Source organism: Trichogramma pretiosum, unplaced genomic scaffold (assembly GCF_000599845.2).
Source record: "Trichogramma pretiosum strain Unisexual culture from Peru unplaced genomic scaffold, Tpre_2.0 scaffold20, whole genome shotgun sequence".
In the NCBI taxonomy this organism is placed as follows: Eukaryota; Metazoa; Arthropoda; class Insecta; order Hymenoptera; family Trichogrammatidae; genus Trichogramma; species Trichogramma pretiosum.
In genome coordinates, this window is record NW_019641696.1 from 2,070,503 (window position 1) to 2,086,756 (window position 16,254).

At 41.3% G+C, this 16,254-nt stretch overlaps 1 protein-coding gene across 3 annotated transcripts in view; it reads right to left on the minus strand.

Annotated features, from left to right (window-relative positions):
- LOC106656534 (phosphatidylinositol 3-kinase regulatory subunit alpha-like) overlaps nt 1-15,955 on the minus strand; it is a 92,796-nt gene extending 76,841 nt beyond the window's left edge. The window contains exons 1-6 of one of the 3 annotated variants that reach the window (XM_023462124.1): nt 15,728-15,955; nt 14,510-14,813; nt 14,014-14,433; nt 13,840-13,913; nt 13,566-13,661; nt 13,445-13,492 (exon numbers count right to left, since the gene is read on the minus strand). In XM_023462124.1, coding sequence (XP_023317892.1) covers nt 13,445-13,492; nt 13,566-13,661; nt 13,840-13,906 — 211 coding nt within the window. In that variant the 5' untranslated portion in view covers nt 13,907-13,913; nt 14,014-14,433; nt 14,510-14,813; nt 15,728-15,955. Of the gene's footprint in view, nt 1-13,444; nt 13,493-13,565; nt 13,662-13,839; nt 13,930-14,013; nt 14,434-14,509; nt 14,814-15,040; nt 15,199-15,727 lie in introns of those variants that run through there. The other 2 variants (XM_023462126.1, XM_023462125.1) reach the window with 2 other exon arrangements.
- Nucleotides 15,956-16,254: the final 299 nt, after the last annotated feature.

A 16,254-nucleotide genomic window follows, 5' to 3' on the forward strand; every position in this document is an offset into this window, starting at 1 on the left:
TTGTTCTCGATGTTTGTCGATTCACTGCTTGATGCGCTCCAGCACTGCCGTACTACGGCAATGCTGTTCGCCGACGACCTTCAAATTTACTTATCGTGCGAACCCGATAAGTTGAACGATGCTATTGCCAGGATCAACGCCGATGCTGACTCGGTGCTGCGGTGGTCACGGGACTGTGGCCTCACGTTGAGTATTCCAAAGACCCAGGCGATTGTCGTGGCTTCGGACCAGAGGCACATGCGCTTGGACCTGCACGCCTGTGACCCTGTCCGGATTGATGGAGTTACGGTCCCATTCCAGGAGAGGGTGCGCGACCTTGGGATGACAATTACCCAAAACATGTCTTGGAAGGCTCATGTCAACCAGCTGTCATCACGGGTCCATGGCGTCCTCCATCGACTGCGTGCCCACTCGCGACTGCTGTCCGTTGACGTTAGACGACTGCTCGTCTTGGCGTTGGTGCAGCCGCACTTCGACTATGGCTGCGTTGTTTATATGGGCCTGACGACAACACTGAAGCAAAAATTGCAACGCCTGCAAAATACCACCATACGGTTCGTCTACAATCTTCGACGTGATGCCGCTATCGCGCCCCGTCGGCGTGAACTTGGTTGGCTTACTCCATCGCAGCGGCGAAGCTACTTCTTGGGTACGACAACACACAGAGTGCTCCGGACTGCCAGGCCGACTTATCTCGCCGGCTTCCTCTCGCCTCGCGCTGCTGTAGGCTACAGCCTGCGTAGCGCGACCAGGCCGAACCTCGCCGAAAACGACTTCAACACCAGCACCTATGAGCATGGCTTTACCATCCAAGCTGCGCGACTATGGAATTCACTTCCACTTACCCTCGTGAATACCATGTCTATCGATGTGTTCAAGACGGCCCTCAAACGTCATCTGCTCCGGTGATCTTGTGCGCATCGAGGGATTGAGCCGTGCTTGGCCTGTTGTTTGTTTAGCTGTCATCGATTGTCGTCGATTGTTATAATATTGCTTTGTATTTTACATTTTAAATCTCATGTTACTTATTGTTGTCTACTCTTATAATTGTCATTGCTTACACTTCTGTTCTGTTGCACTTATGATGTCTTCGTTTTATTGTTTCGTTTTATTGTTTTATTGTTGTATTACAGCGAATTACCTTGTATATACCCTAATTCAGCCTTACGGTGGAAACACCTAGGCGAAATAAAATGTGTATCAATCAATCAATCTCTCTCTCAATTGCGCGAATATTTTCGGTCGATAATTATCAGTGATAAATCTCTGCTGTTGCTGCTGCTGCGCTCCGCGCGTACAAGTGAGTCGGCCGATTTCTAAAAATATCCGCGCTCGCGCGCGCACACATTCTCTCTCTCTCTCTCGGACTCTTTTTTTTCTTCTCTTCTTGCTCCGTTCGACGCGCGCGGCGCATTCGTTACTTTCTAGCGTTTGTATTATAAACATATAACGCGCTCGTGTATATATATGTATCGGCGACGAGATAACGATTGGATTCAATTGACGACGAGCGAGAGTTCGTTGAACTGAAAAAAAAAAAAGAAAAAAAAAAAGAGCCAGCTGAGACTATTTCAATTGTCGTGGAGTAAAAAAAAAAAAAATAAATAAATAATGCGACGTGAAGTGCAGCACTAGGTAACGAATAGTTGCTGTATGTATTTTTTTTATTGTCCGCCGATTGATAAAGACAGAATGTGTATAATACCTGCAACAATCGTTATAGACTCTTTTTTTGCTGCTGCTGCTTTGCTTCACGTGTTGTGGTGCTGCGTGTGTGTGTGTGTGTGTGTGTGTAGGTAGAAAGAGACTCGTGCGCGCGAGTGCGTAGAAAATAAATCAATCATCCATTGAGCCAGTCGATTGATATACACCGTACTAGTAGTAGTAGTAGTAGTTAGTAATAGTAGTATGAAGAGCAGTATAGTTTTGTGCGGGTACCAATACTGTAAATACCACTGACGCGTTACAAGTGCAGAAATAAAATAAAAAAACATCTTTTTTCTCGTTCTTTTTTTTTTTGTTAATTTACGTACGCACGTTGTCGCTCGTGTACGTGTATTATTCTGTTTCTCTTTCGCGCAAATCGTCTATGTAATACAGGGAGAGCGTCATTGCGCCGCCCCCGCGAACGATCGGTTGAAGTTCAAATTTAGCGAACGTTCACCGATACATACATCGTACTTTGAGCGTCTATCTCTCTCTGTCTTTAGCTCGCTTGACATACATAAATGCTACAAGTACAGACGCTCAATAGCCACGAGGGAAAGAAGAAAAAAAAATCAGGGTTCTACAGAAAGAGAGAGAGAGAGACACACACATACGCTGCAGACACTCACGCACAAAGCGCGAACGAGCGCGCGAGAGAGAGAGAGAAAAGTTTTGCAAAAGCAAATGAGACTTCTCGGTTGTTGAACCCTGTAGCAGCAGCAGTATGAACGGCAGCAAACAGAGGCAGCGGCACTAGCGCGCGGCTCACTTTCGTCGGTATGGTATAATCTTTACCAGTTTTACTTCGTTTCTCGGTGCAGCTACACAGCTACAGCTGCAGAAGCGGAGGTGCATATATATATAATATAAATGCACACGAGACGAGCAGTAGTAGTAGTGGTAAGGTTATGAAAGACATGTACAACGTTATAGAGAGAGAGAGAAAAAAGATAGAGAAGAAAATAAATATAGGGAGGAAGGGAGGGAGGTAATACATATACGGGTAGAATATGCATATGATGTGCACTGCAAGTACACTGCAGCAGCAACAGCGGCAAGCGGTACACTACACTACACACACACACACCCGCTTCTTTATGCCTCGTGGATATTTCGGACAAACGAGAGGCGCACACATACGTGCATATATATGCCTACATTTCTCTGTTGTAGAGGTTCACTCCATTTTATATATACACACGCGCAAAAGAGAGCCGAGTAAAATATATGTATATATACAAGTATATTACATGCGCATACGTGTGTGCATGTGTATGATTTCTCTCACTCACTCGCGCTCGCATCTCGCCGCGCGAACAAAGGAAAAATCGACCCGCGCGCGAGAGCTAGGTAGCGCACGGGCGAGTAGCGGCCCAGGTCGGTCTCTCTTTCTCTGCACTCGTGTCGCGGCGGCGTCTCTTTTCTTTTTCGCGGCATTTCCGAATAGAAGTCGCGGCGCGAACGAACTAGTAGGTAGGTACCCGGTCCCGGACCAATGAAGCAGACTTTCTTTTTATGTGGCGTATATGCACCCGGTGAAGTGCAATGCGAGAATTCCGCGGCTCTTCTCGGAGGGGATCGCGCGAGAGTCAAGCTCCGAATTTTCATCGAGCGGCGGCATATCGTGCAGCGCGCGTTTGAAATCCCAAAAATATTTTCTTCTTTGTTGGCACGAACGCATCGATCGCCTGTTTGAAAGATGCTCTACGATGGCTAAGTCGAAGATTTCAACTTTGAAGAATCGTCGTCGTATATAGCTCTCGTTTGAACTGCAACTCGTACAGAGAGAGAAAGAGAAAGAGAGCCTAGCGCGCGCACAGATGGGCAGAGTAAGCTCGAAGTGCTTTATAGAGAAGAAGGAGAGCAGCGTCAGGGCAGGGACTTTTGACTCGAAAACGCCAAGTGTATAACTTGAAAATGTAGCTTCACGTCGTCGTCGCCCTGTATGTATAGTCTACTATGAAGCTAGCTCTGCTGCTACTCTCGAGAGTTTCTGCGGGCTCGAAAACTTCAATTCGCATTCGTAGTACGAGGCCGGTTCTACATGTATGTACCTACCTACTACTACACGCCTTGGCCCTTTCACATTTATTACACGGATAGATATATATACGCACGTACGTGTGTAAGTACGGGATGATGGTGTTTGTCTAAAAGAAGCTAAGTCGAGCGACGCTAAAAGTTGGAGCTGTTTGGCTTTTTTCTCTCGCACTCTTCTATTATATGCTTATAATCGAAGTAAGTGTGCGAGTTACTTTTGTCCACTTGTGTACTATACCACAACTGCAACACGACGCGAGTCAAATATCACGTCCCATGTCGAAAGTGTCAACTTGAAAAAAAAAAAAAAAAAAAAAAAAAAAAAAAAAAAAAATAGAAGCGGAGAAAAAAAAGTAAAAAAAAAAAAAACATCAAAAAAGAGTATCCGATAAAATAAACCGAGCGAGCGAAGCTAGGCGGCCGAACAGGTACTACTGCAAGCTACCAACCGACACTCACACACTCGTACAATGGGGAAAATTGGAAATGAAGCGACGTCAAAACCATGGTTTCGCTCTTCTCTCTCTCTCTCTCTCTCTCTTTGTTCTCTCGTGTGTCGTTGACAAATGTCTCGCGCGCTACGCTTGTTGTTCAGCAGCAACTTAACAAAAGCTAGAGCTAGCTGCGGCAACGCACACGGGCCACACGCGAAAATATTCCACAAAACGCGCTTTTCTCTCTGTGTCTCTATATACTCGGGCGCTATAGCTAGCCAGCGCATGTAACGCAAGCGCTTTTTCAACGTTTAAACTTTTCTGCCGCTGTACACACGCGCGCGTACATATAACGCGAGAGCTAAGAGAGAGAGAGAGAGAGAGAGAGAGTAGAGGTATACGTACATCGACGCGTGCTATTTTCGAAACACGCCGAAATTAGAAAATCCTTATACCAAAACGCGTTCCATACCGAGAGCTTGTATGTGTGCATAATGCTTCGTATGCATCAAGTTATTATAACGTTATCGTGTGTTGCGTCCAGATTATAAGAGAGAGAAGAAAATTTATTCAATTTAGTTATATTTGCAAAAAATCGAGGCAATTTTTCCGCGAGAAGTAGTACGCAAGAAAAGAGATGGTATACACACAGTGTAGCGCGAAAATTTTGCGGAAAAATTAGAATCTCGTGTGTGACCGCATGCGATAACTGACTAACAAAAAAGCACACAATTAAAATATAGGCCAAATTCATCATCATCGCTAAGCACACTGCAGTGTATGTTTTATATATAATATATATGCGTATGCGACACACGATGATATAGTGTAAATACATATATAGCCAGTGGTCTCTCTCTCTCTCATATACACGGTGCAGCGCATTTATATACGCGCCTCGCCCCCAAGGTACCGGCAAACTCGTCGTCCGTCCCTGGATCATACGATGTGGCTGCGAGAGAGACAGAGCGAACCGAACAAGTCCTATATATCACGAAACTGGCAACTATATAACTGCACGTACACCACAGCAGCAGCAGCAGCAGAGCAGAGTATGGAATCGGCTATATACACTCGTGTGCAGTGCACAATGTTGGAGGTAGGTAGTAGTAGTAGTGGTAGTGGGGATAGAGAGCCGCAGCAGCAGCAGCAGCAGCGGTGCAACGTCGCGCTGTGCAAAACAGCTGAGCGGGCGTTAGACGGAGACGGAGAGAGCGAGAGAGACAGAGCTAGAGAAGAGTAGAGTACAGCGAGTGCCTTGCTCCCTCTCATGGCTGCAGCAGCAAAATCGAAAAGTCAAAAAAAAAAAAAAAAAAAAAAAAAAAAAAAAAAAAAAAAAAAAAAAAAAAAAAAAAAAAAAAAAAAAAAAAAAAAAAAAAAAAAAAAAAAAAAAAAAAAAAAAAAAAAAAAAAAAAAAAAAAAAAAAAAAAAAAAAAAAAAAAAAAAAAAAAAAAAAAAAAAAAAAAAAAAAAAAAAAAAAAAAAAAAAAAAAAAAAAAAAAAAAAAAAAAAAAAAAAAAAAAAAAAAAAAAAAAAAAAAAAAAAAAAAAAAAAAAAAAAAAAAAAAAAAAAAAAAAAAAAAAAAAAAAAAAAAAAAAAAAAAAAAAGAAAAGAGGAATAAAATAAAATGAAGTAAAGAGAGTGACACCATCCGAGAGTTGTTGCAGCAGCGGAGAACCCGTTCCTTCCAGCTTCGGAGCTTCTAATGTGCATCTTTGCTGCTGCTTTTTTACCTATTTTCTTCTCTCTCGCTTTATATCTCTACCTCTCGCTCTCGAAACTGCGCGTACGTAGCTAACACACACACTAGCACACAGAGAAGAAAGAGAGCCTCCTCTCTCGTCAGTGAGGATGAAACGAACGAACGAGAAAAGGACGAAAATGCAGCACGTCGAGGAGAGGCGCGTTTATGGCTATAGGCATACATGTATATATATAGAGAGAGAGAGAGAGAGAAACAGACTTTTGAAAAAAGAAACGAGCGGTCGAACTGGCACGACAGGCTGAAGGAGAATGTAGGATTCGGCTGGCTCTCTCGCGAGAGAGAAGGAGAAGAGTACCAACCAGGCAGGAGGTGGAGGAGGAGGTGGTGCACTGATCTTTCTCTATCTTATAATATGCAGGATCGACCTGTAAATAGCCACGAGAAATAGGTATATAAGGCTATTGTCGATACACGTGATAACAAATTTTGCTCCGGAATAAAAATTTTGACAATGTTCAGCAGCAGCAGCAGCGGCTCTGCTGCAGAAAGAGAACAAGTATTGTACAGTGGATGGTCGGTGGTATGTTTTGCATATATAATAATCACGAAGCGACGACGACGACGATCGGCAGTGGCAGACAGAGTGGCGCCGCCTGACGGCTAGCGGCCCAAGCTGAAATTCTGTGGTGCACGAAAGGGTATTATAGACCAATCGTCATGCGTCGGAGTCCTGGTACGAGAGCTTGAGCCCGAGCCTGGGCCTGCTGCTGCTGCTGCTGACGGTGCACCTCGCTCTGCAGGCCTTTCTTTTTCTTTTTTTCTCTCTCTCTCTCCTCGCTCTCCTCCTCTTGGCTTAGCTATATATATATATATATATACATGCTATATATACGTGAGCCACACCGCCTCTTTTCGATTCAATCCTTTTTTTTGCAGTATTAAGCATTAACTGCTACTGTATAAGCCCCGTCACTCCGGGTCCTTCTCTCTCTCTCGGCTGGTTCTAATCCTCTATGTGTATGCAAGCGCGCGCTGGGGCACTCTCTCGCACACACACACACACAAACTCACACACTTACACGCACGCACACCCGCAACGCAACGTTTCGTTTTCTCTCTCACTCTCCCGTACCACTACTACCACTACTACACACGCAGCTGTGCACTTTTCCCGTACAGTAGTAGCGTATATATACACTTTGTATGCAAGAGAGAAGCTGCGTGCGTGCGTGCATTAAATAGATCCTACATATCGCGAGCTCGAGCACGAAGAGAGCAGCGACGGCTACGTGTGCGTGCATACGTATGCAGGTACCTATATAGTCCTATATACTCTTTCTCGCGCTCTACTCTTTTTCAGTCTATAGATATATGCTGCTGCTGCTGCTGCTGCTACCTCCCCTATACAGCTAAATACATTTTCACGAAAGAGTAGAGGGCAGACAGATAAAGAGAAAGAAGATTACATTTTAATAAGAGCTTGGGCTGAGTACGGACGCTCGAGCGGGAGAGAGAGAGAGAGGTATTGTATAGCTTGTAAACGAGCGCAGACGCTCGCACATACATACAGCAGAGAGACGATGCATGAATTAAAATTTAGAAGGTGATTTTCAATATTGAACGCGAGTGTGCATGGTAATGGTGTGCAAGGATTTATCTCTCGACCGACCCACCTTTTGTTCGTGTCGACCTTTCAAATTTGTTCAATTCGATCAAATTTAATACAACTTGTTGTTATTATTATTATTATTGCATAGCTTTTGATTAACAATGAAATCTTGAATACTTTTAACATTCCAATTAAATCGAGTCAATCACCTTTTGTGTGAGTGTGTAATTCTCTGCAGTATACGATTACATTTATAAATCAAAGTTATTATTTGATTAACTTTGAGATATACATATTGTGTTTTCATTCGATAGCAATTTTTTTTTTATTGACGAAAATTCAATTAAAAACGAGCGCGAGTGTTGAAAAACTTGTAAAAATATTACGAAATGAAGTTTGCGAATATATATACGAAGCGTGTACACAAAGATAAAGTCCTACGCAGTTTCTGAAAATATCAATGATATAAGCTCCGTCTGGATTTCTGTTAATCGTATTGATTTTTAAATCACCGAGAGACAAAATTTTTTATTTCGCTATAGGAGAATGCGCTATAATGGATTGGCTATTTCGAAATTTAAAGAGCGAAAAGTATTCCGGAGCTCTAAGCGAGATGAAATACTCCTTATTTCGGGCTATTTTGGAGTTAGAAGCTACATATTGGAGGTTCCAACCAACTTGGCAAATAAGCGTGCCTACGCTACCCTATGCGCGCGTTATGCACACGCGCACGAGCGCTTATCCATGAACGTATACCTGCACACACGGACAAACTCGTGTATGCCACGTAGTAGGCTCTGCGAATCGCTATACCTACGTTATACACGGGTATGTAGATGGAGTTGGCGCAAGCGCCCATTGATTTCCTTTGTCGGGGGCTATAGCTGCTCGTGAGCCGGCAAAGTCGACGTCGTTCGAGTACAAAAAAAAAAAAAAAGAAATATCAAAAAATAAAAATACGAGAAAAAAAAGGTACTCCGCCTACAGAAGGAAGCTGCGCGTACGTATAAACTTCGATCGACGTATGTGCGCGCGGATCTTCCAAGAAGGGTTTATTCATTTGTAACAAGCTCGAGTTAACACCTTTCTCGTGTCACTTTGGGGCTAAATATAAACTCTTGGGGAGAGAGAGAGAGAGAGAGAGACCCCGTGTACGACCCGAATTATTATTTGCTCAACCACCCCCCGGTTAGGTGCTGCTGGTGCACACAGAGGTCGACTGCCTTTGCTTACGTATATACGTGCCACCCACGTATGTTATGTACGATACGTATACGTACGGACGGCTGCCGATCGTCAAAGGAACTTTGTCGCGCTTCAACGAAGTTTTCTCTCCTCCTCGTCGTCGACCCAGGTGTCGAGAATGTACATATATATGTTATACGTAGGTTGTCCGCTCTGGTGTGACTTCGCACCACAACTGCTACAACGTATAGCGAGCATCTCCAACGCGAAAAAGCTTACATGCATATAATATGTGTAGATATATTTTATATATATATAACATATATTTGTCTCTGTACGCCGCATTATGCACAGTACAGCTACACACGCGTACATCAAGCTCTTGCACGCGCAAATACAGCCCAAGAGCCGCCACGTACGAATTTCCTTTGTGCGTTCCCATATTTGTGTCCCCTAGCGCGAAAATTTCCAAATTTGCACGTGTGTACTCGCTGCTGCATTTATAGTAGCTGCGGAGAGCTACCTATTACCCGCCGGCACCGCTGCCGTCATCGTATCGTCGACGACGACGACTATACGTACGTATACGAACGAAAATAAAAAAAATGTAGTTGCACTCGTAACATCACGCGTAACACTTACATCGAGGTATATAATATGTATACAAAGGGTATACGCGTATATAAAGTACGTGTGTGCACGTATGAAGTAAAAAAAAGGGGGGGGGGGGGAGAAGAGAAAACACACACGCGTGCACACTTTTTTTTATACATATTCCCTCAAAGCCCCTAACCACACACTACACTACATCGGAGCCTTTTCGGTGCTACACACACGCGCGGGCAGCAGCATCTACTTTATATATATCGTCGTCTCCGCAACGACAGAAGCACACAAGAGAGAGAGAGAGAGAAAACAAAAGATCGAATTTCGCGTTACATATACAGGGACAAATTGCACGTTGCACATAGGTACACCGGGACCGCGAGGAATTATAAAAAGGACATTCGCACGCGATAGAGATTCGTCATCGAAACAGCAACACAACAGAACGCCCCGCGCGACGGGCGAGATAATAAACATACCGCCGCATATATATGCCGCGCGCGGCACGTGAAAAAGTATTATAACTATGGGCGAGCGAATGATAAGTCAGATAAAATATGGCTGAAAACCGGAAAGGTATTTTCTCGGATAAACGTCGGCAGATAAAGCGCGAATATGTAGCAGGGCTGGAATGGCGCGAACCACTGTACGCACAATACGATACTCTTGGCGAGAGAGAGAAAAAAAAAACAACAATAAAATAACGTATGGAGAAATCGAATGGTATCGTAGAATAGACATATAGGTATTACAAATGGAAAATCACAATGTCGATGCCTATTTCCGATTCGATGCCCTTAGTCGTCAAATTCAGCGCGATGACGTTTCGGTAACAGACAAAATTAAATTTCTGCATAGATCAAATGAGTGATCTATGCGATATCGAAAAAAAGAATAATAACAAAAAAAAAAGACTCAACGTGCATATTCGAGAGCTCTTCCGCGATGCAAATCGTGCGCTCTGTGAATAATAATTATTATTATTCGCCGCCGCCGCCGCCGTGAGTCGATATGTGTGTTTATAGACGGAAAATTCCGCTGCGTGCAGCAGTGACACATCGGAAAAGTGCACTATACTGGTCCAGCGCGCGATCGGGATTCAATCACGGATGTGTTTGTTGTATAGAAATAAAATACGCACGTGTGCACGCGCGTATACTACAGGCATCCCTCGTTATACTTCTGTATAAGCGGTTTACCCTTGTACGTGGATAAGTTCACCTCGGTTCAAGACGGTCGAAAAATTTTTCTCATCGTCTCCAATCGATTGTAAAAAAAAAAAATCCAAGAGATAGATCTACGTAGACGCGCGAATGAAAAAAAAATGGAAGAACGTATTAGATTTGCGTCAGTGCGTTGCGATACATAGCTGTTGCTTGGCGACTTGCCACACAACACGACAAGGGACAGGATTGCAGAGGCTGTTGCCTTTTGAGGCCGAAACTCCGAAATTGACAGTCGCCGTCCGAGGTGTTGGTCTATATGAGTCCAGTTATATTTTTCAATTCGAATCTTTACACCCACGCGAGTCCAAGTAAATGCTACACACAGTGCGCAATCAAGACGTGCCATTCATTTTCGTACTTATATACCTCTATTAAAGTCGCAGCCAAGTTTTACACACACACACACACACACACGTTATTAATTATCGCGCGCCGCGGCGAGCTTATGGCACAGAGTCTCTCTCGCTTTTACACGCTCGTTATAATAATATAATAATACACACATATAAACGCCCGCGTCGTATAGTAGTAGTTGTGCAACGCGTCAAGAGCAACGCAGCAGATCATCGATTTTGCAACTGTAAGCTCGCTCGCAGCGCGCGCGTTATTGGCACGCTTTAATCTTTTTGCAGCTTGCGTATACATCTATCTCTACACGTATGAGATTTTTTTCTTAATATATATGTACGCGTGCGCAACACCTGCGAAATGGGCAGATGAAAGAATTTCGCACGCGCGGTGTGTCGTGTCTATATAAATGTTCGGTCATAAATACGCGCGCATACACACGGACGATGTATAAATGAAAAAAAAAACGAAATCGTGCCATCGAGGCGAAGCGTGTGTATATAGACACTTCGAGCGGTCTAGTAGCATTATGCAATTTCGGCTCGCCGCGTGCACGGCACACACAAGAGTTTTGAATTATTAATCAAAAAATGTACTATTATTCAGACACGAACTGGCAACATCATTATCATCGTATAGTCGTGTGTAACGTACGTCGCGGCGTTTCGAGAACAACCACCAGATCTCTATTTCTCTCTCCCCCTTTGCTCGCTGTGCGCTCCGAGTCCGCGCAATCTGCAAGTAAAATTGAGTACCCCCTCGAGTCTTTTTTTCTTTCGACGACGGTCATTAGAAATTCAATAATAATCGTTGCTCTGCATTAATAGAGATCGCACTCAACGATACGTAATACGTAAAGATATCGACGAAAAATGCCTGATTTGCTGCGATCGGTGCGTTGATTTCATTTTCAGATTGAAGGCCAAATCGGTCGTCGATCGTAACTCTCTCACGTTGCACGAAGAAAGTAAGTACACGCGACGACGACGACGACGACGACATTGTTGTATCGACTTTTTAAATTTGAACATGTGATAAAAATAAAGACATTATACTCCTTAATGACGCACGTGCGCGTGCGAGTGCAAAGAGCGAGTACATCATCGCATCTTTGTGCGTTCGTGTAAAGAGTACACTTTCCTTTTTTTATTTACTGATCCAAACGCGTAAGAGAGAGAGAGAGAGAGGGGCGCATCTCGGAAAATTTTTTGCATACATAATTAAAAATTGTGCAAACGATAGCTTTTTATAGCTTACTGTAAGTGATCGAATGATTATATACAATTATGCTGAGATAATGTAAAAGCTTCTTTATTTCACTTCTCATTCGATATAATACCTATGCCAATTACCGATTCGATCTAAAAATATATAAGAAACTAATCGATGGGTTTTAAAACTGTATAGCCTTTTGCAGCGTGTGCAAAATTTTCCATTTGGCTTATCGATTTCTTTTTTGTTCTCTTCCGCGGCAGCAGCAGCAAACTGTTGTTTGACGATCAAACAACAAATTTTACATCTGATTACAAACGTGTCAATCTCGGGGGATATTACATTTACAATGTTTAACTTGGCGTTTGAAATAAAACAAATCCGCGGGTGCTGCTGCTCTCGGGGATAGTATTCAACGCAACCGATAAAAATTAAATGTAACGTAAACGAAAGTGAGCCTCTCCGTGACTCTCTCTATACGGTGATATATGTGTATAAGCGCGCAACGAAATTCAATACCATTTTATGCACGATTTAAATGCATCCTTTGATCGTAAATAGTAATTCAACCTTGCCACTAATGTGCAACTGCATAATCTCGTATGTGTATGTGTATACACTGGCAAAGTGATATGCATTTGTTTTCACTCTCGTGTCTATATACGAGCGCAAGCAAAAGCAAATGTTTGAATTTTCAGCCCTTATCGCACTTTAAACTCAATAGCAATATTTCTCGAGTCTCTTTGCTTTTGTGCGCATATAAGACAACATTGAGAAAATATACGATGAATATGCATACGTGCGACTCTATCTTTTCAACTTAGACTATCTTCGTATCATATCGTTATTGATTCTTCCTTTACTCCGCTGTGTAAACGTGAGGAACGCGGAGAAGAACATCTTGGAAAAACTTTTCGTTTAGTCCCTTTATAAACTGATATTTGTCATTCTAATCTTTTCTAATCTTCGATAAAATCTCTGATGTACTGTTAAAGCGAAAACTGCGATATCTTCGCACCAAGAGCAAGTTATTTCATTTTAATTACAATCGACGTTAAATCTGTATTTACATTGCACGAAATTTGATTGGGTTTTTTCAACGTATGGATTATTTATGAACAACAACAACAGCATTTTTAAATTATCGGCTTAATAATAATTGTAACAATAATAACAATAATTTTATTTGTAATAAAAATAAAATAAAGTGAGAGAGGAATGTCTGTGCTTATATTTTTTTTCAAAATATTAGCAAGCTCAAAGGAACATATAAAAAGCTTATGCTCTGAACGAAAATATTATAATCAACCATTGACATTTCTCTCTACTTTTAATTAAAAATTTATTAAGACTAAGCAAAAATTTGGACTTACCTTTACATTTGACACCTCTTTCTCCAGTCCCCCAGATGTAATCCTTACCTGTAGCAAAAGTAAAAGAATACTTTAGAAAAATGTTACTGATAACAAAAAGACCAATTGATAAATTACTTACAAAAATCACACAATACCGGAGTTACAAAAAATACATTAATAAGCACGTGATCTGCCGACGTCGTTAGCTCTGAGCTTACAGGCTTTGCTAAATAAGCTATAAAATAAGATTAAAAATAAGTATCAATGTTTAATCTTTAGTGAAGATTAAGATAATAACTACTTTTATAGAATTTGTTCATTCAATTATCAATTTTGCAAGGTATTTCCACTTCAATAGTAGAAATAGACATTTATAATTTAAAATGAATATGGGGGTATAAACGTGCACATACCATAAGGCCCATTGCCAACAGATATGTATTCTGATTCTTCTTCCTTGGAGTTATCTCGATTCGCCATAGAATTACTTTTTTGAATCAGATCTACGAAAAAAAATTAATGTCATACATTTGTATTAAAAATGAAAATTTCAAGTTTCGTGTGTGAGATAATTGGTTCAAACTTACCAGTACAGAAAAAATGTATAATGAAAGTTCAGAATCCTGTTTTGCACCCTGCTATAGTTATTTCTCACAATTAGAGTAAAAACTCATTTATGCTACAGCATATCACAGCATACAAATCTTTAATAACAAAAAGTGAGTCCCCAATATGGATATGGTTTTCACTTATTATTTTTATAAAGATTAATAAAATATTCTTGATTTCTGATTTTGATTTATCTAAAACACCTTAATAGGCACATTAAGATTATAACTTTATCGATAGCAGTCTCAACTGTTTGGCAAGTATCCTATATAGATAACGTTGGCAGATTTAAGTTGTATCAAAATCTATGACTATAGTTTTACAAGTAAGATTCTTCAATTTATTGTGTAAAACTGGGATGAATTCCTCATATAAATCTTTACAAAAAATTGTACAAACTGAAACATAAAATTTATCAAGATATTAATATTTATGAATCATAGTTTTACCAAAATCACAAAAATTATTTGTTACCTTTGAAGTAGTTACGACTTATAAATCTTTAGTATACTGATGTATATGGTTTAAAAAATCCCTGATAAAATGTTATCAAAGTAGCTTCAAAACACTGGTCAGTCAACAAATGTCCAGTCAAGTAAAAAAGTTGTTTATAAAATTTTTGTTTATCAAAATTTCATACTGTATGTACACATTGTCAGGATCATGTCAATACTGAGTCATTCCTTCATCAACTATAAGCAGCAGACTTCTCGTTCATGTCTTCAAAGATGTATGAAGCTTTCAACAGGTACTGTCAATATCAACTTGGCTGCTTTGACTGCAATCAATAAAAACAGAAAACAACTATTAGTTTCTCAGCGTATGTACACAGTAGTAGTTACACACTTGGGACTATTCCCGGATAATAATATTCATATGAATGAAGCATCAAACACAATGTACATGATGATTTTCAAAACCTAAAATCTACTACTTACATTCAAAATGATATAGTAAATACATATATGACATATATATATATGATTCTAGTAGGTAGTATCTAACCTCTCGTTTTTCTGGAACCTATACTCTTCATTATTACTTTTGTGTAATGAGATAACCACACACTGTCTGGCTCAGCCTGCAGCAATGGCAATCGTTAATGCTCAGCCGAGATGAAGACGAGAGAGAGATTTCCATTTGATTCTCAGCGTGGCTTTTCTCTTTCGAAAAAACGCAGATAACCCACGACGATAAATAATCGGCGGTTATTGCACGGTATGTCTCATTTATGCACACACACAAACACACACACTACGCGAAATTTAACGACGCGCTTTTTCGGGACTCAGTAAGTCATGTACTTTTTGCCAATTATAACACCCGAGTCCGAGTGTGTAACGTGCTGCGGAGTCGATGATGTGCGGCGTAAACATAGAAGTTAATGCTCAATGACTCCGATTAGATACCAATGGTTTTAGCGGCTTGTATTATGTAGACGACGATTAGAACGAGCATCGGATTTTTGAACTGTGTGGATGGTTTGCGTGTGTGAAAAACGACGAGGATCGTAATTCGGAGAGACGAAACGGAATCATGTGCGAACTTGTCGTAAAGATTGCATATATATACATATATAGCTTACTACTATACAGCGTACACACGTAGTACGATAAAAATTTCGACGCAACACACACACACACACACACACATACATACGCATACAGTCACAAAGCACAGGCACACACTTACCGCGGGTATGAATTTCGCTCGCGTTACTCCAATGGGTCGGTAAAGAAAATTGTTCGCGGAGCGGTTATGATTCGAATACTGCTGAGTGCTGGCGGCCGGTTTACGTGTGCTATTATCATGACGAGATAGGACTAAACTGATTTTATGTACACACACACGGTTCGATTGTACCTTCGAAATCGAAAATTGTCAATGTCATAATCTCGATGAACGTCGAGACGCGAGTGTGGATATATACGCTACGATTAGAATTCGTTCGATAGAGAATCCGACCAAGTCCGTTAGACGGTTCGAACTGTTATTGAAAAATACAAAAGTTTCGCAATAGAAAAAAAAACACACGAAATTTGATATTTATGGAATCATGCCAGACAGGCAGTACGGGCGGCCGTATACTGCGTGATGCAACTTATGTACGATGGATTTTTATTTTATTTTTCTCTGTCTCTCAATATATGCATATATTTTGGCAAAAAAGGCAGATATCGGACGCCGGGGAGTCATCAACGAAATTGTACTTTTTTTGT